Genomic DNA, 22406 nt, shown 5'->3' on the forward strand with positions numbered 1-22406 from the left:
CCCCAGCAACCTATCCCATCATCCTCTGACTGCCCCTGCCTCCCAATCCTGACCCCAGCGATCTATCCCATCATCCTCTGACTGCCCCTGCCTCCCAATCCCGGCCCCAGTGACTTATCCCATCATCCCCCGACTGGTTCCTCACCCCACAAAGGATGACAGCTAAGGAGGAGGCAGGGAAGGAGGACAGCATCCAGAGCCCCACTGGGCACATGCAAGGGGCCGATACGAATCGTTGAACCCTCAAAGTATACTCTGGTGTGGTAATACAATGTGCGCACACTCCACTTTGCTTGAATCCGCATCACGTGACTTGCTTGCATGTGACTCCCCATCTCGCCCCCTCTGCCACCTAACCCATCATCCCCTGACTGCTCCTGCATCCCCATCTCGCCCCCTCTACCACCTAACCCATCATCCCCTGACTGCTCCTGCATCCCCATCTCGCCCCCTCTGCCACCTAACCCACCATCCCCTGACTGCTCCTGCATCCCCATCTCGCCCCCTCTACCACCTAACCCATCATCCCCTGACTGCTCCTGCATCCCCATCTCGCCCCCTCTGCCACCTAACCCACCATCCCCTGACTGCTCCTGCATCCCCATCTTGCCCCCTCTACCACCTAACCCATCATCCCCTGCTGCTCCTGCATCCCCATCTCGCCCCCTCTGCCACCTAACCAACCATCCCCTGACTGCTCCTGCATCCCTATCTCGCCCCCTCTGCCACCTAACCCATCATCCCCTGCTGCTCCTGCATCCCCATCTCGCCCCCCTCTGCCACCTAACCCACCATCCCCTGATTGCTCCTGCATCCCCATCTCCATCAGGAGTGACTGCGGATCTGAGCTGCAACCCCCCATGTGTGATAAGGTCCTGAGAGAAAGATGTTGGAAGCATAAGCTTTTGTAAACTTAAGGCTACCAAAGTTTATGCTACCAATTCCTTTCAGTTCTACATAATCACTTTCCATACCAATCCAGACTAAGACAGCTGTACCTATTAATTCTGATTGTTACATTTCCAATACTATTTCTCAAGGGGAAATTTGCAGGTGCATTGTATTTTTTAAAAGCAAAATAAAAGTGACATGAGAGAGACCTTGTTTCCTACAGGTGCATACCTTGCTTTTTTCTAGGCAAAGTGATGCAACACTCCAGGCAGCATTTTTTTAACATCATGAAGGGAGAACAAATTATTAACTGTTAGCTATTTCTGTATGCCCTTGTGTGCATGCTTGTTGGGCAGTATCACAAAGACTTTTAGAAGTGCATATACTTACAGAAAATCCTGGGAATCTGACAATACAAATGTAACACTGTATTCAGCCTTTGTATGATAAGCATAATGAACTCCAATCAAGCTTCATTTCAAATAAGATTAAGAACTAAAAGGGGAAAACAGATATCTAAATAGAGTACTGCAGTCTTAGAAATGAGACATTTTCTAGTATCACCATTCTTATAACTTTGACAATTTCATATGACTTCTTCAGATCAGAGCATCCATGTTCTAGAATGATTTTCTTCATTGTCAAAACCTTGATCAACAGTGAAGCCTGCAGGGCCTTTTGGGAAGTGGGAGGAGAAGTGAGTACAGTGGCTCAGGAGCTAGGGCTCTTGAAAAGTCTGGAGTGCTCATTTTAACACTATTGTCAGACACATTACACAAACTAACATTATACACATTTTGTATTGGTTGCATTTTGAATTGCACAAATGTTATTTTGCTGTTGTGTATTTTGTAGTTTGTAGGTCTTGATATTATAATATAACAGGTCTGACATTTCTGGTAAAGTTGATGACTGAGCAGTGGCAAGACCTGGACCAAAGAAGTAGACCTGAACACTGAAATTTTTATACTAGGTTTGTTGTTATTGTTATGTGCCTCCATAACATTTTTTTTTACTTATGGTAACCCTAAGGCGACCCTATCATAGGATTTTCTTGGCAAGTTTCTTCAGAGTTATTTGCTATTGCCATCCTCTGAGTCTGAGAGAGTGTGACTTGACCAAAGTCAACCAGTTTCCATGGCTGAGTGAGGATTCAAACCCTGGTCTCCAGAACTGTGGTACAATGTTGAAACCAGCACACTTCTCTGGCCCTCTTACTCCTGTTACTTTCAGTGTATTGATCTGGTATGTGGACAGTATATTTCCATATGGCGCTACTTCTCTGAGGACTACAGAACTGACTTTGTCCACACCAACTTAGCCTAACTTGACTCTCCTGCGTTTGGTTTTTCCTCCAGTGTTGGGCCTAAAGTTTTCTTCCTCAGTGACTCTCATGGTGTTTGAACTGGCTTCCAGCATTCCTATGAATGAATCAGACTGGGTTTCATTGTTCTTGCCAGCAGCATTAATATTTTCTCCTGACAGCTTTGTTGGAGATGCATCTGTTAGAGCAGAGGTAGGCAAAGAATGGCCTGTGCACTGTATATAGGGTTGCCATATTCCACTCTCTATTATCTGGGCATCTAATTGCATATTATGCAAATTATTATAATTATGCATATTATTAATTTGCATTCTGATTGTGTAAATTCAACACATTAATCAAGAAAGAAAAAAAATCAATCAATTTTATTAATGCTTAAGCCAAAGGCCATTCACATGATTAAAACGTAAAACCGATGACAGAAATTCAGAATTATAAAATGCTCCATCAAATAACTAACATCCAAATTTTATACATTAAACATAATAAAATTCCAGACAATTAAATAAAACAACATTAAAAACAACTTCAAAGTTTAGATAAGATCATCCCCATGACAATCAACTGCAATGTCCGCTATTACCCTTGCCCGAATTTTGATTGCTGCTGAGGCAAACAGTGAAACCTTATAAGTTACCTTAGAATCAATATCAGACAAAGGATAAAAAATCTTTTCAGAAATGGTATTAGACTGTAAATTGGACAGAATAGATCCCATAAATTTAGTTCTTGGGTCAGTATATAGTGAGCAAAAAAGCAGATAATAATTTCTGGAGCTCCACAAATACATAAACGGGAATCCTTAGGTGTGTGTGAATATCTGCCATTGATCATGGCTGAAGGCATTGTTTGAAAACAAAGAGCTGTAAAAGCCTGCCTAAGCTTTGGGAATGTAAGCTTCCCTAGGTAAACAGCCATCTGATGGTCCAATTTATATAATCTAAACCATTTGGAAAATTTCGAATTGTTAATAGCCAGTCTATCCAGATACACATCATGGTTAAAAATGTATTAATCACTGCTATTTCTCTCCCCAGCTGGCTTGAAGAGAGGGAGGCTTCCAAGCAGTCCAAGAGAGTCCTTTATTCTTTCTCAAGGCTGTCTGGAAACCAAGTTTTATCATGTTTCCTAACCCTAAGTTCAAGCCGCTGACATAATCACCACACAACACAAGACCATCTCTGCTTGCCTCCTTTCCTTTCCCACCTTCTGGGCCTGTCAGGGGAAGCGGGAAGGAAGAATATGATGGCTATGCTATGCCTGTACACTAACAACTGGAGCCTGCAGGGTGGTATGAGGCTCCTGCCAGTCTTCTTGCATGGTTTTTCTTGCTCCATTGCCACAAACACATTTTAGCCTACCCATTGGGTTGTGATGAAGGAGAAATCTGGGATTTACTGTTTCAACTGGGTGAGACATTTTTTAGTCCCTTCAACCCACTATTTCCAGGTTTTTCAGGACAAATGGCAACCCTAGCCTCTGGGACCCCATCCACCCAAACCCCTCAAACCCAGAAGATCCTGTCCCTCAATATAAATTATTTCGCTAATTCTGTGGTGGTTTGCTGTTAAAATTTGCCCAAATTTCCCACAACCTCATAAAAACACAAAAGTTTGCTTTCCTAACTCCACCCAACCCAAACCTCCCCAAAACAAAGAAAAAAATCAACTCAAATGACAGCCAAAAGTGACATCATCTTACTTCAGGTGCACTAAAATGTGCTACTGCCACTGGCCATGCGCAGGAAGGGAAAATGCCCCTGTCCTGGTTGTAGTTGTTCGCTCTAGGTTAGCGAATATCTACCAGGTCAATTTCTAGGATAGGAAACACCTTAAGACTAGAAATAAAACAAACACTGCATCCTGTCAACGATTTTGTTTTGAAGTTGGTACATACAGATTAGTCTATTCCAGTGTTATTCCAGTGCTCCTAACATTGTTTCATGGTGTGGAGTTCTTTCAGTTAAACCATCAACATCTCAACATCCATTTCATTGACATAGAAACTTGTAGATAATATGTTCCGTGTCCAAAGAAGCAGACTGAATTTCATTTTCATGGAATTCATCCCCAACTCAGTTAGAATTAGAATCTAGCTTGACAACACTACATGTGAAAGGGATCTAGGAATAATAGTAAACCACAAACTGAACATGAGTCAAAAGTGTGATGCAGAATCTAAAAAAACATTATGATTCCAAGGGCCCATACAGACAGGCCAAAATAAAGCTGCTTTAGGTCACTTTGGAGGTATGCTATTTAAATGACACACACTTCTTAGAGGCCAGAAACAGTGTCAAAGCTGTGCTCCAGTCCTTAGGACTGGAGCATGGCTTTGGTGCAGCTTCTGGCCTCTCATTTAAACAGCATACCTCCAAAATGACCCAAAGCTGCTTTATTTTGTCCTGTCTGTACAGGCCCTATGTTTCGCCAACAGAGGTATAGTGTCTAGGTAGAGGGAAATAATGGTACCACTCTATTATGACTTGGTCAGGCCTCATCTGGAATAGTGCGTCTAGTTCTGGGCACCACAATTCAAAAAGGATGTTGAGAAGCTGGAGCATGTCCAGAGGAGGGGACCAAAATAGTGAAAGTCTGGAAACCATGCCCTATGAGGAGCAACTTGTGGAGCTGGACATGTTTAGCCTGAAGAAGAGATGGTTAAAAGACAATGTGACAGCCCTGTTTGAATATTTGAAGAGCTATCTTATTGAGGATGGTGCAAGTTTGTTTTCTGCAGCTCTAGGGAATACGACCCAGAGCAATGGATGCAAACACAGGAAAAGAGATATCACCTCAACATTAGGAAGAACTTTCTGACAGTAAGATCTGTTCAACAGTGGTAGATGCTCCCTTGGTTGGTGGTGGGGTCTCCTTCTTTGGAAATGTTTAAACAGAGACCAGATGGCCACCTGTCAGGAATGCTTTGACTGTATATTCTTGCATGGCAGAGGGTTGGACTTGATGTCCCTTGTGGTTCTAACTGTATGATGCTATATTTCCCATACACAGAACTATATAAAAAGTGTGAAAGGTTGAATGAACCATGGACGGAAGACATCTACATAGATGAATCCCAAATTTTGGAAAGTGAAGTGAAAGCTGAACTCAAAGCAATTGGGAAAAATAAATCATGAGGAACAGATGACATATTCATAGAATTACTACAATCCACAGAGCCAGAATCAAGTAGAGTTCTAACTATAATATGCCAACAAATATAGAAAACAAAGCAGTGGCCTTAGACTGGAAGCAATTAATATACATTTTCATCCACAAAAAAAGAGACACAAAAGATTACAGTAACTATGGCGCGGTACAGACAGCCACTAAGCGCTGTCCTGGCAGCGATACTATGGTTAGGGACCGTGCACCAACTGCATGGTCCCTAACTCTAGCATGGGACTGTGCTGGCCTCATAGTGGCCTCCCATCCACATGGAGAGAGCCTTTAGGGCGTAGGGTGGGGTATAAATACTGCAAATAAATAAATAAATATGTTGTGCACAAGAAGTGGCATCATAAATGTGCCACTTCCTGATTGCGGCCCCACAAAGAAGGAGCTGCTCTAGGCAGCTCCTTTTGGGTGTGTGCATTTTTCCCGCGACAACCATATGGCCGCAGGAACAATGCCGAGGAGAAAGGTCAGGCGGCCCCTTTATCCCATGGCTGTAGATTCAGCTAAAGATCCACCTAACAGTAGAATTATTCCTAAACTAATCTGGTTCTTTGAATTAGCATCGTGCAGTAGTTTGAGTGTTGGACTTTGACTCTGGAGACCAGGATTCAAATCCTTGTTTAGCCATGGAAATCCACTGGGTGACCTTGGACAAGTTACACTCTCAGCCTCAGAGGAAGAGAAGGGCAACCCCCTATGAACAAATATTGCCAAGAAAAACCTGTAATAGGGTTGCCTTAGGGTTACCATAAATCAGAAATGACCGGACATATGAATATATATAAAATCCAGAGTCGTACACCTAAATGGATTTAACAGTACACTAAATATATGGGTATAACAAAGATAATTGACTATCTACTATCAAAATATTTCCGGAAGAAGTTATATGATATCACACTTTATATTTAGTATGTATATTAAACATGACACAATTTATATCATGTGAGAAGTGATTGCCCTACAGGTTGGGGGGCTGATTTGTTCATGTAAATCGACAGTTGGTTGAATTATATAATATAAAATCATTTTATACAAACTTAATGGTTATAGTAACAACAATTGCCGAGGACAATTCTTATATAAAATTTGCATGTATTTTAGAAAGTTTTTACGGCAAATAATAGCAGCTGCAAAAAATTTAGCGACTTTAGTAGTTACATATTCACTGCAGTCCGCAAGAAAATAATCTACATAAAATTTCTCTTGCCTGCTGGGAAACTGTTGAATAATCGGGGTTATAACCAAAGCACGAGATTTGGCACACAGTTTTTCAGTTTTTTCTTTTCTTGCCTTTGTTTCTAGTGGGAGGAAGGGATGTCTTCTGTGTGCAGAAAGAAGTAAGTTGAGTAGACATGTACAGTCTACTCATTCCAGAACACACACCCCTGCTTAAGGGAAATACAGTGGACCCTTGTTATAGGCTGGGGTTTGGTTCCAAGATCCCCCGTGTATAACAAAATCCATGTATGCTCAAGTCCCATTAAATATAACGACATAGCAAAATGGTGTCCCTTATAAAAAATGGAAAATCAAGATTTGATATTTGAAATGTATACTTTTTTGAACATTTTCAAACTGTGCATGCTTGAATCCATGTATAAAAAATCAGTGTATAAGAAGGGCCGCATATGGTGGACTCCCATTGAAAACAATGGGGCTCGTGCCTGCACTGCAGTGCGGTGCATGTGGTGTGGGCAGCTGCGCCATTGCCTCTTCCGGCACGTGGCTTTCAGCACAAGCTGAAAGCTGCATATGGCGTGCCCACGTATGACGCGTGCACATTGTATTAACTGTGTCCCAAGAAGCATTAAAATGAGATTGAGAAAAGACAACATTTTTTTTACTACCCCAAAGCACAAATTCTTTCTGCAATTCCCCCCCTCCTTGTGGCTCAGCTTTGTTCCCTTGCTTCCCACCTCTACACTCACCAAAATTGCAATCCCTTAATCGCAATCATGGATGGATTTTCATGGGAGTAAATCAATAAGGTTTACTTCTGATAGACACATATTGGATTAGACAGTATTAAGTTAAAATAAGCAGTTAAAATGAAATGGAAGTACCTTTTTGTTCTAAATAAGACACATTATACAGCAATAGCAAGTACATCTCTATACTGTTTATCAGTGCACTTAAGCACTCCCTAAGCAGTTTATAGTGTAAGGTAATCGCCACCAACAAGCTGGGTACTCATTTAGCAACCTCAGAAGGATGCCAGGCTGAGTCAACACTGAGCCCCTGGCTGGAATTGAAGAGTATAAGCATCTAACCACTGCACCACTGGGGCTCCTTATATCAGACTAGTAAGACAGCTTGGACATAATGAGAGTTTGGGCAGAGAAACAATGTCAATAGTGGCACACTTATGAGTCATCACATAGAATTATTCATGCCACTAACCACTCCCACTTTGAGAGAACCAAAACAATTCAGAAATCATTCAAACAGCTTGTGAGAAATTAAAGGCTACTGTTGGACTGGACAAACACTGCATTCAGAAATGTAGGCTTCATTGGTGAAAAATTCAGAAAACCTTTATTCAATATCTAAAGATGTGCTCCAGGGACACTCACTGGTAGAACTAACCCACAAGTGTTAACCATGTACAGTTGGCCCTTATATCCACAGATTTTTTATCCACAGATTCAGCCATCTATGGCTTGAAAATATTCAAAAATAATATAAATTCCAAAAGCAAACCTTGTTTTTTGCCATTTTATATAAAGGACACAATTTCACTATGTCATTGTATATAATGGGATGAGCATCCACAGATTTTGATTTCCACAGGGTGCCCTGGAAACAAACCCCAGTGAATACCAAGGACCCACTGTATATTTAAAACATAAACATTTCAAATAATTGGCGGGCTCAATTTCTATTCGCCCTTTACACAAAATATTCCCTCTTTCACTTGTTCCCGACACATCTGTTTTCCCAGCTGCTGGCACAAAGTTTACCAAAATAATGACCTTGGATCTGTTCAAGATAAACTCACTCCCTCTCCCTATTGTATCTTAATGCCAAAGGCATGCAGCAACAATCTGTTTCCAGTCCCACTGCACGTACCATCCTTATCCAAAATAAAAATCAAAATTGCCACATACCAGCATATAACAAGCAAAGCAAAATGTGGAGATTAAACTTATATGGCAAGTGTATATTTAATGCTACTCCTGAAAGGAACTCTTCCACAAAATAAATTGCTACAACAGTTTTAAAATTAAACTGGGCAGCACATTTTGAAAAGGAACAAGAGAGGGGTAAATCCGCATGTTTATTTGCCCCATGAATCCTGCCTAACTTATTTTAACAGGAAAATGATAGAGAAGAGAAATTTTAAAGCACTTAAGAAACTTAAATATAAACAGCTGGTTCTAAAAATAGTGCCTCAGTTCATCTGCAAACAAATGCTGCCAATGAAATAGCATAAAAATTCTATTTCCCTTTTAGTCAATCAATTTTTCTTTCTACAGATTTGCAGACAAGATCTCTGCCATCTTCTGTTCATGAATATCAGTCATCAAAGTAAGGAGAGTGATTGTCTACTTCAGTAACTTTCACTGTAAAAGATGTTGGGTACATGCCACGCCTAAACTGCTGTTTTCAGTAAATTAGACTAAGAACTAAGGCAAACAGTGCTGACAGAAATAAATTTTTAGGCATTATTCATAACACAGGGTTTTCTAGGGTTTGCTGAAAATAAAAATTAATAAATCAGTGATTCTGAATGGTACCCTCCTTTCAAATGAGCAATTGCTGATTTTCTACCAAAATGTAGAAGATGTACCAATGTAATTTTTTCCTGTATTGGTTTCTGTACTGGAAAAGTGTAAAAGAAAACTGATTTTCAAAGAGATGTCTGGGGTGGAGGGCTAAAATTATAGAGTGGCTTCCCTAACATCAGTTCCCTGTCAATTGGCAAGAGGCTATTAGTGTCAGAATCTATATACATGATTCTGTCAAGTTGGCATGATGATATGATTATATTAGGAGATGAAGATCAGAGGGCACAGTGATATGATGATCTAATGCTGTAATAGTATGTTGGCTATTGAGAAGGGGATATTAATTATGTTAAATCCAAGCCTGGGAAACAAATGGGACAGATGCCTAGCGGTGGAAAGGAGTTGTAGTTTTATGACCCCAGTCTTCCTGCCATGGACATTGATAAACTGGAGCGTGTCCAAAGGAGGGCGACTAAAATGGTGAAGGGTTTTGAAACCATGCCCGATGAGGAACGTCTTAGGAAGCTGAGGATGTTTAGTCTGGAGAAGAGAAGGTTAAGAGGTGGTATGATAGCCCTGTTTAAATATTTGAAGGGATGTCATATTGAGGAGGGAGCAAGAGGGAACAGGAGCAATGGATGCCAACTGCAGGAAAAGAGATTCCACCTCAACATTAGGAAGAACTTCCTGACAGTAAGGGCTTTTCGACAGTGGAACACACTTCCTCGGAGTGTAGTGGAGTCTCATTCCCTGGAGGTCTTCCAACAAAGGCTGGATGGTCATCTGTCGGGGATGCTTTGATTTGGATTTCCTGCATGGCAGGGGGTTGGACTGGATGGCCCTTGCGGTCTCTTCCAACTCTATGATTCTATGATTCTATGATTCCTTTGGAGAGTGGTGGAGTCTCCCTCCTTGGAGGTCTTTAAACAGAGGCTGGATGGCCATCTGTCAGGTATGCTTTGACTGAGAGTTCCTGCATGGCAGAATGGGGTTGGACTAGATGGCCCTTGTGATTTCTTCCAACTCTGTGATTCTCTGATTCTATTGTACTATGGATCTGAGCTGTGAAACCTAGATGATCTTCTTCTTGAAGGGAAATGAAATGATAACACAGGAGGAGAAGGAGGGAAACATGAAGAGCCTTTTAATCTGGATCAAAGGGGAGTGATCAGGTTTGGAAAGGTGGGATGGAGGATGGGAATGTATTTGTGATAGTCCAAGGGAGAACGTTTTCAGTTCTGACACTAAACCCGGGACACGGAACTTTCTGTGTTGATATGCAGAATACATCTTTAGTTTCTACTACACTACGATGCTGTTTTGGTTTTTGGGAACTGTGTCCTCTGATCCTGACAATTAGTAAATTAAAACAGAACAAGAAGATAATAGATTGGCAAGGCTTCCTGAAAAACTAGGAATAAACTAGTGGGCCCTGGAACAATATTTTGTAGTGAGTTTGAATCCGGAAGCTATGTTCTGCTTCATGGCATTCAATTGAGCTCCATTCTTGCTCTTATCTGATTTTCCATTCTTCCCTCAACAATAAGCAATACTATAAGAAATCTGCAATGAGTAGTAAACTCAATGAGCTTAGTAAACCCTATAACTAATAATATAAATGAATTACCTTTTAAAAATAGAAGTAAAATCTTCCAGACTCTGTGCTGAAGCAGGAAATGTTGTGCAATACTTGTTAGGCAGGAATCTGGGACATGTTGCAGAAGTGAATATAACAAGAAGATAATAAGAAATTATATTTGCATATTAGTGGTCTATCTGACCTTACTGATCATTTGTTCTCTGGTCAATATGGTGTCTTGTTTTTAATAAGCTATAAGCCATCTTGAGTCCCATTATTGGGGAAAATGCAGGATATACATTAATAATATGGAATGAAATGAAAAACTATCGTAGATATTTACTATATTTTACTTTCTTTTACAACTTAATAAAAACAAGACAGATTAAAAACTGAAAAAACAGGGGGGGAAAAGTTTAGCCCTATGTTGCTTCCTCCAACTTTCAAAAACAGGGCAAGTGAGGAATTTGTTAGATGTTCTTGATAGAGTTTGACTTGTGACAGATATCAGGGTAGTTGAAATTTCCCATTACTACTACATCTCCCTTTTAATATTTGATAACATACTTCTCCCATTAGATTGTGTAATAACACTGTTTAGTAATAGTTCTAAAACCATTCTTATCAGTACTTTTTGTTGTATAGATAGGTAATTTGCAAATACATATATCTATTTTGCTTATGAGAACTATACAACTTATACGAAAAATCCTTTTTGGTGGGGATGTAAGATCTCTTTTATTGAAACTTTGCTTTTCTGTGGCAGAAAACATGAAGTTGCAGATCTGGAGACTCAGACAGAATGGAGTTACTCAGACAGATCTGTGGATTCCAGTGAACAAAGTAAGTTCATAGTGGTGTTGTCCCAGACGTAATCCAACAGAGCTAGTTTCAAAGTGTGGAATGTTATTGCCAATTAGGTAGCTGTATATTTGAACTGAAAATTTGTATAACTGGTGGAGTACATCGTTTATTTGTATTTCAGATGCTTTGGCTTCATCTGCCAGATGGTATTTGTTCTGTAAGCAGATCTTCCTTACACTGTGCTACTTTAAATTGAATCACTTCAGCATTAACACTAAATGTTTATGGTGCCTGGGAAAGCATCCCGAGGACACAAGAAAGATTTGACCCTTCCTTTTGAGGTCAGAGAGCATATCCTCCCTCCTTAATTTTACAATGTTAGCTCCAAACTTTGGAGTTCCCCAGGGCTCTTTCTTGGGTCCCCTTTTGTTCTCTCTATACACACTGTTCCTAGGTAAACTCATCAGTTCTTTTGGTTTCTCCTGACATCTGTATGCCGATGACACTCAGCTGTATCTCTCCACCCCTGGCCTTTCAACGGGGCTTGAACAGCCAGTTTCTTCTTGTCTGGCTGCCATCTCTCAGTGGATGCAGCTTCGGCGCTTGAAGCTCAACATGTCTAAGACTGAGCTTCTTGTCTTTCCACCTTAACCCACCCTTCAGTTTTCCTTTTCTGTTTCTATCAATGACACTTCTGTTCAACCGGTTCATCAAGCCCACAGTCTTGGCTTCATTTTTTACTCTTCTCTGTTGTTTATTCCCCAGATCCAGGCCACTGCCAAGGCCTGTAGATTCTTTCTCCACAACATTGCCAAGACCCATCCATTTGTCTCAGCCTCTACTGCCAAGACTCTGGTCCATGCCCTAGTGGTATCGCAACTAGATTATTGTAACCTTCTTCTGACAGGGCTTCCTCTCTCTCACCTCCATCCTTTAATCTTTGTCCAGCATTCAGCTGCACGTATTATCACATCCACTACTGCTTTGACCATGTTTCTCCTCTTTTCTCCTCCCTTCATTGGCTCCCCTTCCCCTTTCACATCCAGTACAAGCTTTTGTTGTTGACTTTCAAAGCCCTCCATGGACTGGCCCCTCCTTACTTATCTGAACTTCTTTCTCCTTACATTCATACTTGTACCCTCTGCTCTGGTAGTCAAGGTCTCCTGTCCCAGCGTAGGATTGCCACTGCCCCCTCCCAGATTCACTTTGGTTATTTGTTGCAAAGACACACGCGAGAACAATTACCAACACCATCCACCACCTACAAACCCCACAAACTGTACAAATGGACATCTGGGCTTATATACACATTTGCCATGTGGCCACCTTGTCCTGCCCCTTCATGTACAAGTTCCTGTGCATCTTGGAATATCTTCCCCCTTGCAAAGATGACACAGTATATTTACACATTGCTATGTGCTCTCTGGCACACACTGTGACCTTGGACATCACCTGCTGTTTGAGTCCCAGCTGCAGCCAATTCCAGGCTTCTGCAAAGTGAATAACCATTTCCATTATGTTACATCTAAACACTTTCATACACTCTATACTTTAACATCATTATCTTCTAGTGCAGGGGTAGGCAACCTGCGGCCCGCGGGCCGGATGCGGCCGGCAAGGCCTTGGGACCGGCCCCAGCCCGGTCCTGCCACCGATTGCTGCCGGAGACTTTGGCCTCTCTCGTGAGGGCGTGGGGTCTTTGGCCTATCAGGAGGAGGCGGGCAAGGGGGGGCAAGCGGCAGGCAAGGGGGTGCAAGCAGTGGGCAAGGGGGGCAATTGTCTATAGAAGCCTCCGAAACATGCATTTATATTAACATTTTTTAAAAAATCAGCAATTTTTTGCGTGTCCTCCATTTTTTTTTTAAAAAGTGCCCTCCATTTGAAAATTTTGTCCTACATTTGTCCCGGCTTATTTATTCAATTAATTTTTTAAAAAATTATTTAATTATTTATTTTTTGGCTTCAGCCCCCCCAGTTGTCTGAGGGACAGCAACCCGGCCCCCTGCTCAAAAAGGTTGCCTACCCCTGTTGTGTAAGCCCACTTTGTTCCTTATCGACCTTAAATCTTTCTTTTAGCTGCCAGTATGTTAACCAGTGGTTCCCACTTTGTAGATTTGGTATTTCGTTAATATCCTTAATACCAATTTCCTCTGTTTCTTTCTTTTGTTTTAGTAACAAAGTTAGTATCTTAGCCGGTTGTCTGCGGGAAATCAGGATTTAAACAGCTGATTATCCCATGCAAATTGCAATATCAACAAAGGTGATTTCTTGCTCTTTATTGCCTCTTTAATAGCGTGCCTGAAATGTGAGATGTACTTGAAAATCTTAAATGTGATATCATGTTTTGCACAGGATAATCAGCTGTTTAAACGTCTGATTTTCCCCATGTGATAAAGTCCCTAGTCTCTGGAGCAGCAGAAAACAAGCTTGCTCCATCTTTGGTATGACATCTCCTCAAATATTTTAACAGGGCTATCACATCATCTCTTCTCCGGGCTAAACATCCCCAGCTCCCTAAGTCGCTCCCCATACGGCATGGTTTCCAGAACAATCACAATTTTGGCTGCCCTCCTCAGGACACACTCTACATTTTTGAACTGTGGTGCCCAGAACTGGACACAGTATTCTGAGTGGGGCCTGACCAAAGTGGAATAGAGTAGAACTATTGCGACCATTGATCTAGACATTATACTCCTATTAATGCAGCCTAGAACTGCATTGACTTTTTTAGTTGCCACATCACACTGTTGACTCAAGTTGAAACTTGTGCTCTACTAGAACTCCTAGATCCCTTTCACATGTAGTCTCATTAAGCAGTTGTCTCCCATCCTATGTCTGTGCGTTTCATTTTTTCTGCCCAAGTGTAGTATCTTACATTTCGTCCTGTTGAAATTCATGTTGTTAGTTTTGGTCCCAGTTTTCTAATCTGTTAATATCATTATAATTAGATGTACTTAAAGTATTTGATAGACTAGAATAGCTTTCATAGAATCATAGAGTTGGAAGAGACCACAAGGGCCATCCAGTCCAACCCCCTGCCATGCAGCAAATCCAAATAAAAGCATCCCTGACAGATGGCTATTCAGCCTCTGCTTAAAGTCCTCCAAAGAAGGAGACTCCACTACACTCTGAGAGAATTTGCTCCACTGTCGAGATGCCCTTACTGTCAGGAAGTTCTTCCTAATGTTGAGGTGGAATCTCTTTTCCTGTAGCTTGCATCCATTGATCTGGGTCCTGCTCTCTGGAGCAGCAGAAAACAAGCTTGCTCCCTCCTCAATATGACATCCCTTCAAATATTTAAACAAGGCTATCATATCACCTCTTAATCTTCTTTTCTTCAGGCTAAACATCCCCAGCTCCCTAAGTCGTTCCTCATAGGACATGGTTTCCAGACCTTTCACCATTTTAGTCGCCCTCATTTGGACACACTCCAGTTTCTCAACATCCTTTTTAAATTGTGGTGCCCAGAACTGGACACAATATTCCAGGTGGGGCCTGACCAAAGCAGAATAGAGTGGCACTATTACTTCTCTTCATCTAGACACTATACCTCTATTGATGCAACCTAAAATTGCATTGGCCTTTTTAGCTGCCGCATCACACTGTTGACTCACATTCAACTTGTGGTCTAGTTGGACTACCAGATCCCTTTCACACGTAGTCTCCTTCAGCCAGGTGTCCCCCATCCTATATCTGTGCATTTTATTTTTCTGCCCTAAATGCAGTACCTTACATTTCTCCGTGTTGAATTTCATTTTGTTAGCTTTCGCCCAGCTTTCAAGTCTATTCAGGTCATTTTGAATTTTGATCCTGTCCTCTGGGGTATTAGCTATTCCTTCTAATTTGGTGTCATCTGCAAATTTGATAAGTATGCTCCCAATTCTGTCATCCAGATCATTAATAAAGATGTTGACTAACACTGGCCCCAGGACAGAGCCCTGTGGGACCCCACTGATCACTTCTCTCCAGGATAAAAAGGTGCCATTGTTGAGCTCCCTTTGAGTTCGGCCGGTCAACCAGTTACAAATCCATGTAACAGTTACTTTGTCTAGCCCACATTTTACAAGCTTGTTTGCAAGAATGTCATGGGAAACTTTGACAAAGGCCTTACTGAAATCAAGATATACTATATCCACAGCATTCCCTTCATCTACCAAGCTGCTAATTTTATCAAAGAAAGAGATTAGATTTGTCTGGCATGACTTCTTTCTCTGAAACCCGTGTTGACTTTTTGTGATTATGGCATTGCTTTCTAGATGTTCACAGACTCTGTTTAATGATCTGCTCTAGAATCTTTCCTGGTATTGATGTCAGACTAACTGGATGATATTTGCTGAGATACTCCTTTTTTCCCCATTTTTGAAGATGGGGACAATGTTTGCCCTCCTCCAGTCTGCTGGGATTTCTCCTGTTTTTCAGGAATTTTCAAAGATTATTGCCAATGGCTCCGATATTACATTTGCCAGTTCTTTTAATACCCTTGGATGTAGTTCATCTGGTCCTAGAGATTTAAATTCATTTAGATTAACCAGGTATTCCTGTACTATCTCTCTAATTATTCTGTACTGAAATTCCCCTAATCTGTCTTCTGCTCCATTATCCTCAGGTTGAGCACCCTTTGCCTTTTGGGGCAAAGAAGGTGTTGAGTAATTCTACCTTTTCTCTGTCCCCTGTTAGCATTTTGCTATCTTCTGCATGCAGTGGCCCTACCGTTTCCTTTTTCTTCCCTTTGCTACGGACATATCCAAAAAAGCCCTTTTTATTGTTTTTAACCTCTCTTGCAAGCCTGAGTTCATTCTGCGCTTTAGCTTTTCTGACTTTACCCCTTCACGTGCCTGCTATTTCTTTGAATTCCTTTTTTGTGATTTCCCCCCTTTTCCATTTCTTATACATGGTCCACCCTGGCCTCGCATCGGGAGGCATGGAGACGCTCTATCCACAATGCTGTAGCCTTCTTTGAAAGCTCACACCAAACAAGTCTTGAAGAGAAATGACAACGCAGAAAGAACCACATCCCGGAAACATCAGCCAAGGAGACTTTCTGCTGTGCTTTCTGCAGCTGGACCTGTTTATCTCGGATTGGCCTTTTAGTTATCAACGCGCTTGTAGAAAGTGCAGGATGAGTCCTTCCTGAATCTTCGTTCGCGAAGTAAAGCCAGAGAGAGACATGTTCTGTTTAAAACCTAGCTCAGTTGAAAGTTCCTTAGTCATCCATCGTGGTTTCTTGAGACACCTCCCGTTTTTCTTTCTCACTGGAACTGTTTGAAATTGTGCCTTCAGTATCTCCCTTTTGAGAAACTCCCATCCGTCCTGAACTCCTTCCTCTTTTGGTATTTCTGACCACGGGATCACCCTCAATACTTCTCTAAGTTTACTAAAATCTGCTCTCCTAAAGTTTAGAATGCGTGTCTGACTATGCCTGGCTTCTCATTTCCATTGTATAACAAACTCCAGGAGAACATGGTCACTTCCACCTAAGGATCCCACCACTTGCACCCCATTAACCAAGGCATCCCTGTTGGTTAGTATCAGATCCAAAATAGCTGATCCCCATTTTGCCTCTTCCACCTTTTGGACAATGAAATTGTCTTCCAGGCAAGTGAGGAATTTAGCTGAGTTTGACTTCCAGCAAATATCAGTATAGTTGAAGTCGCCCATCACTACTACATCTCCCCTTTCTGAGTGTGTGATCATTGGTTCTAGAAAGGCATCATCCAATTCCTCCATCTGACTTGGGGGTCTGTAGTAGACTCCCAAAATAACATCCTTGTTGTTTCCCTCCCCTTTAATTTTTATCCGGATGCTCTCCACCTGGCTGCCAGTATTGATGTCCTGGATCTCTTCACTGGTGTAAATATCTCTGACATATATAGTGCTATTCCTCCTCCTTTCCTGTTTGGCCTATTTCTCTATTTCCACATTCCAATTATGAGACTCATCCCACCAGGTTTCAGTGATGCCTATTATACCATATTTGCTTTGCTGTACTAAGAGTTTGAGTTCATCTTGCTTATTTCCCATGCTCTGTGCATTAGTGTAGAGACATTGAAGACCATGTGTCCCTTTGACTTGCTGTCTGTGGAAGTTTTTTTTTTGCCTCCCACTGTTGGGTCCTTGCACTTTTTTTCTTGTTCCTCTATGTCAGTTTGACTATTTCCGCCATCCCTTTTGCCTTCCTTAATATTGTCTCCCTCCCCCACGAAACTCAGTTTAAAGCCCTCCTGATCAAGTTCTTGAAACTGTTGGCAAAAACATTTCTTCCAACTTGCGTGTTATTTGTGTTACTGAAAAATATGGCAAAGGATTCATTTCATTGATACAAAGAATTGTGTTATGGTTCTCATGCATGTGTCCTGACAAGATAGACATACATTCAATATTATTAAGCAGAAGCACTTAACAGGAGTATCTTCAGTTGGCCCTGGACATTGCAATTACAGTTGAGCTTTTAGTACAAACAAGGGGAAAATGTAGCCTCATGATGCCATTCAGGGTCCTCCCATTTTTACCTCATTTTTAAAACCAGATTTGCTTTACCTAAAATCACACTTTCCCATATTGTAGAAGGTGGGTGAGGCAATTTTCCAATGCTTTGGTTCCTCTGGGCTGTTTTAGACTGAGGAGATGCCTATATATAACAAGAGAGTGAAAACAAAATTGATTTTTAAGTTATGTAATTTGAATAGCATTAACAAAAAAAAATAAATTCTGTTAAGAGGTACAGCAGAAATGGGGGGACATTGTGTTTATGGAGGGATGTGGCCCCAAGGTCCTGGAAGAGTCCGGTGCAACCCTCAATTCATAGCAGTTGCTCACTCCACCTTTAGTAGAAGAAATACAATCTTCACCTGGAATTAGCAGTAATTGCATAAAGAGCACAGAGAGGACTGTATATTGATAACATTTTTGTTTGTTTCTGCAGAATCCAAACAGGCCTCATACAGATCTAAAGGTAATGCTTGGCTATTTTGAATCTTATTTGGATTTAAGTGCAATTCTGATGATCATGTGGTTGGAAGGTTGTCAGTTCAAGGCCCAAGCACCACATGATGGGCTCCTGTCACTAGTCCCAGCTTCTGCCAACCTAGCAGTTTGAAAGCATGTAAAATTGCAATAGGTACCACTTTGGTGGAAGGGTAACAATGTTCTATGCAGTCATGCTGGCTACATGATCACAGTGTCATCTTTGACAACACTTACTTCAATTGCTATAAACTGAGTTCAAAATGCAAAGTAGTTTGTTAAGCCAGCAGGAAGGAGAGGCGAGGAGGAAGTCTTGCCCTTATCAGTAGGCTTAGGATGTGTTTACTCAGGCCAGTTAATCTAGAGCCAGTGTGGACCATTAATCCCCAGACCGGCCCCAGACCAACGGTGACTGCAACTGCAACTGGGCTGAATCTAGTGCAACATTGCATTGTTGTACACACAGGCCAGCCAACCTAATGCTGCATTCCCCCGACTGGCCCATCGCCCTTGGTGCTGCTGATGCCACCGCCACTTCGTCACAGACCGGAGCTCCCTGTGAGAGCCTGCCTAGCATGACATCACTTTTACTGACATATGATCAACAAGTAGGGTGTTGCTCTAACCCCTCTTTTTTGATTGCATGGGCACCCCATTCTGACCTCAGCAGAAGAGATGGTGCACTGGGTAGGCATTTACAGGGAGCTGCTCAGCCAGCGAGGAAGTGGTGACAGGGGTCCATCTCCTTCTATGTGCTGCTCAGCATAGGGTATGGTAAGCGGAATGGTATGGTTCCTGACATGTGGTCAACTGGATTGGCTGAATCAACCCTGATCCAACTATCCACATGGCCAAAAGAACTGGAGGCACTCTAGGGTTTCCTGGAAACCCTGGGGTTTTCTTTGACTTGCTTACCTTGGAGCATAGTCTGGTTAAGGGCTGAAAACCACAGATCTTCCCCAGAAGTAGTTGTTCATCAGAGAGACTGCCAGTACCAGCTTCAGAGTGAGTCTGGCATTTTTCATTGGTACAGACAAGCCACTAGCCTTTCCTATACTTGGTACATAAATTCCAGGGTTTCCCTTCTTAAAGCAGTAGTTTTATGGGTTCTTCTTCATTAATAACTTTTGTCTTCTTGTTGCCTGGCCACACCCTTTGGACCATACTCTGATGTTGGTTGGCCACACTTGTCCCACTTTTCATCTGTGAAATGTTGGAGGGTATGCAATTAAAGTAGATGTTGGTTGGATTTATATTTATGTTGGATTACTCAATCCTATTCAGATCAGTGAGTCTAGTCTAGTTGGGAATTAGATTTAGCACGTATTAATCTTCTCTAATCCGGACAAACTGTCCATCATGTGCAATGCATGAGAGAAAAGCATACATCTGCCAGGAGTGGTATGTGTGGAGTTAGAAAAAAGAGACAGACTGATCAGTGATCAAATGTAATTAAAAGGTTGTTAGCTATCTTACTTTAAGACAAACTTTTCCCAACCTGGCTGATTCCAGATGTATTGTAGTATACCATAATTGAAAATTGAATTTAGCAGTTTTTTGCATCTGGGAACTGCCAGGTTGGGGAAGGCAATTTAAAAGGTTTTTTAAAGGAGATAATTTAAGAATATACAAGAAATTAGCAAACTCTTGAGGGCAATCTAACATATGCCATCTTTTAGGATTTATTTAACAACAAACTAAAAACTTCACTTTTAAAAAATGCATTTAATTTTCCCCCATTAATAACACATAAGCCAAATTAAGGTTTGGGACTTTCTAACTAAAATCTTAATGAAATAGGCTTATTGTTCTAATGTTACAAGCTATGCCTCTGCTCACAGAAGGAACTAGAGAGAAACTGTGGAGAATAACATTATGCAATGTTGGGCCAAACTATAGTACCTGTACACTGTGCCTTATCAGCAAAATAATCAGCTTCCAGGGAAGGGGATTTTTACCATATCAACAGTATATTGAGTGGGTACACACTCTACTGCCAGTGCTGTCCTCTTAGGTCCAAAACACACTGCAGAAATAATCCAGTTTGAGACTTCTTTAATTGCCCTGACACAGTGCTAGGGAATTCTGGGAACTGTAGTTTATTATGGCATCAGAGCTGTCTGACAGAGAAGGCTAAATGTCGCACAAAACTACAGTTCCTATAATTCCCTGGTATTGAGCCAAGGCAGTTAAAGCAGTCTCAAACTGGATTATTTCTGCAGTGTGTTTTGGACTTTAGTTTTCTCTGCAGCTGCTGTTAAATGTGTATTAAAATCTAGCAGGATCACAGCCTTTCTGATGTCATTATAGCTGTATTCCCAGAAGGCTCTGACTGAGTACAGCTATCCATGTCAGAAGTGGCTAATAACTGAAGCCTACGTTTTGCTGTACTTCGGGTGTCATTGGCTTGTTTTTGTATTATATATAGAAGCTTATTATAATATGAATAAATAATGGTATTTGCCAATATTTCTCATACAGCAAGAAAGAAGCAAGATCAGAGAAGTTTGACTATAAAGGAGAAATATGAAGGTGTAGAAAGTGATGGTGAGTTCAAGTGACTGGCATTCAATAGCTATTATCATAACTGTCTCTACTTGTGATCCAGTCCCATTCAAGCACCAGAATACAGTAGTGCCATGGTATCTGCTTGGGTTTGGTTCTAGACCCCCCCCCCCCCGCATGAATACCAAAATATGTGGGTGCTCAATTCCCATTATATACAGTGGTGTATTAAAATGGTGCCACTTATTCCCTCCCAATGCCTCCAATGGACAAAGGCTAGATTTGGTTGGGCTGCCGTGGAAGGATCCCCGAACCATGAGTGGAGGGGGGGAGGCAAGGGAGAGGGAGAGAAAGGGGCACAGACTTCTGGGTATGGTGGTGCTGAAGGAGGATGCAGATATGGTTAGCTTGTAGCCTTGACCTCTACAGTGATGGTTCTTGGGGAAACAGGGACTATATCAATCTATCCATAACTCCTCTGTTATGAGGAGTTAACTGAATTGTCGGGATTTTTTTGCGGAGGGGAGAGCGGTCATAGTATGGGGTTTTACCAGTCACTTGACAGCAAGACCAGCATGACCAAAGAGCCAGAGCCTCGCATCACTGTTCTCATCAGCTAGGTGAGGTAGAAGACGCCCAGCAGACTGGAGGAGGGCAAATGTTGTCCCCATCTACAAAAAGGGGAAAAAAGAGGATTCAAACAATTATTGTCCAGTTAGTCTGACATCAATACCAGGAAAGATTCTGGAGCAGATCATTAAACAGAGAGTTTGTGAACATCTAGAAGTCAATTCCATAATCACTAAAAGTCAACATGGGTTTCAGAGAAACAAGTCATGCCAGACAAATCTTATCTCTTTCTTTGATAAAAGTACCAGCTTGTTAGATGAAGGGAATGCTGTGGATATAGAATATTTGATTTCAGTAAGGCCTTTCCCCATGCCATTCTTGCAAACAAGTTTGTAAAATTTGGGCTAGATAAGGCAACTGTTACATGCAGGGACGTAGCCAAGGGGGGGGGGTTCTTGGGGTCCGGACCCCCCCTTCCATTAGAAAAATGAATGGTGTGTGCTGCTGCGCTGCCACACCCAAGCCCCATTATAATGGTGGCACTTAGTCTGGACACCCCCTTACTAAAATCCTAGCTATGTCCCTGTTACATGGATTTGTAATTGGTTGTCCAGCCGAACCAAAGGGTGCTCAACAATGGCTCCTTTTCATCCTGGAGAGAAGTGACCAGTAGAGTCCCACAGGGCTCTGTCCTGGGCCCAGTGCTATTCAACGTCTTATCAATGACTTGAATGACACCGAATTAGGAGGAGTAGGTAATACCCTAGAGGACAGGATGAAATTACAAAATGACCAGAATAGACTACAAAGCTGGGCCAAAGCTAACAAAATGAACTTCAATAGGGAGAAATGTAAGGTACTAC

The 22406-nt window shown here is 41.7% G+C and overlaps 1 protein-coding gene across 1 annotated transcript in view; it reads left to right on the forward strand.

Moving 5' to 3' along the window:
* The window catches only part of LOC149318988 (uncharacterized), a 65099-nt gene that overhangs the window by 3362 nt on the left and 39331 nt on the right, over positions 1-22406 (forward strand). Inside the window, exons 2-5 of the mRNA XM_089508366.1 lie at positions 8871-8922; positions 11468-11544; positions 18428-18457; positions 20950-21015. Of these exons, the coding sequence (XP_089364492.1) occupies positions 8871-8922; positions 11468-11544; positions 18428-18457; positions 20950-21015 (225 nt within the window). The remainder of the gene's footprint in view (positions 1-8870; positions 8923-11467; positions 11545-18427; positions 18458-20949; positions 21016-22406) is intronic.

This window comes from Sceloporus occidentalis, unplaced genomic scaffold, assembly GCF_023333645.1.
Source record: "Sceloporus occidentalis isolate IW3139 unplaced genomic scaffold, rSceOcc1.0.p SCAF_2, whole genome shotgun sequence".
NCBI lineage: Eukaryota > Metazoa > Chordata > Lepidosauria > Squamata > Phrynosomatidae > Sceloporus > Sceloporus occidentalis.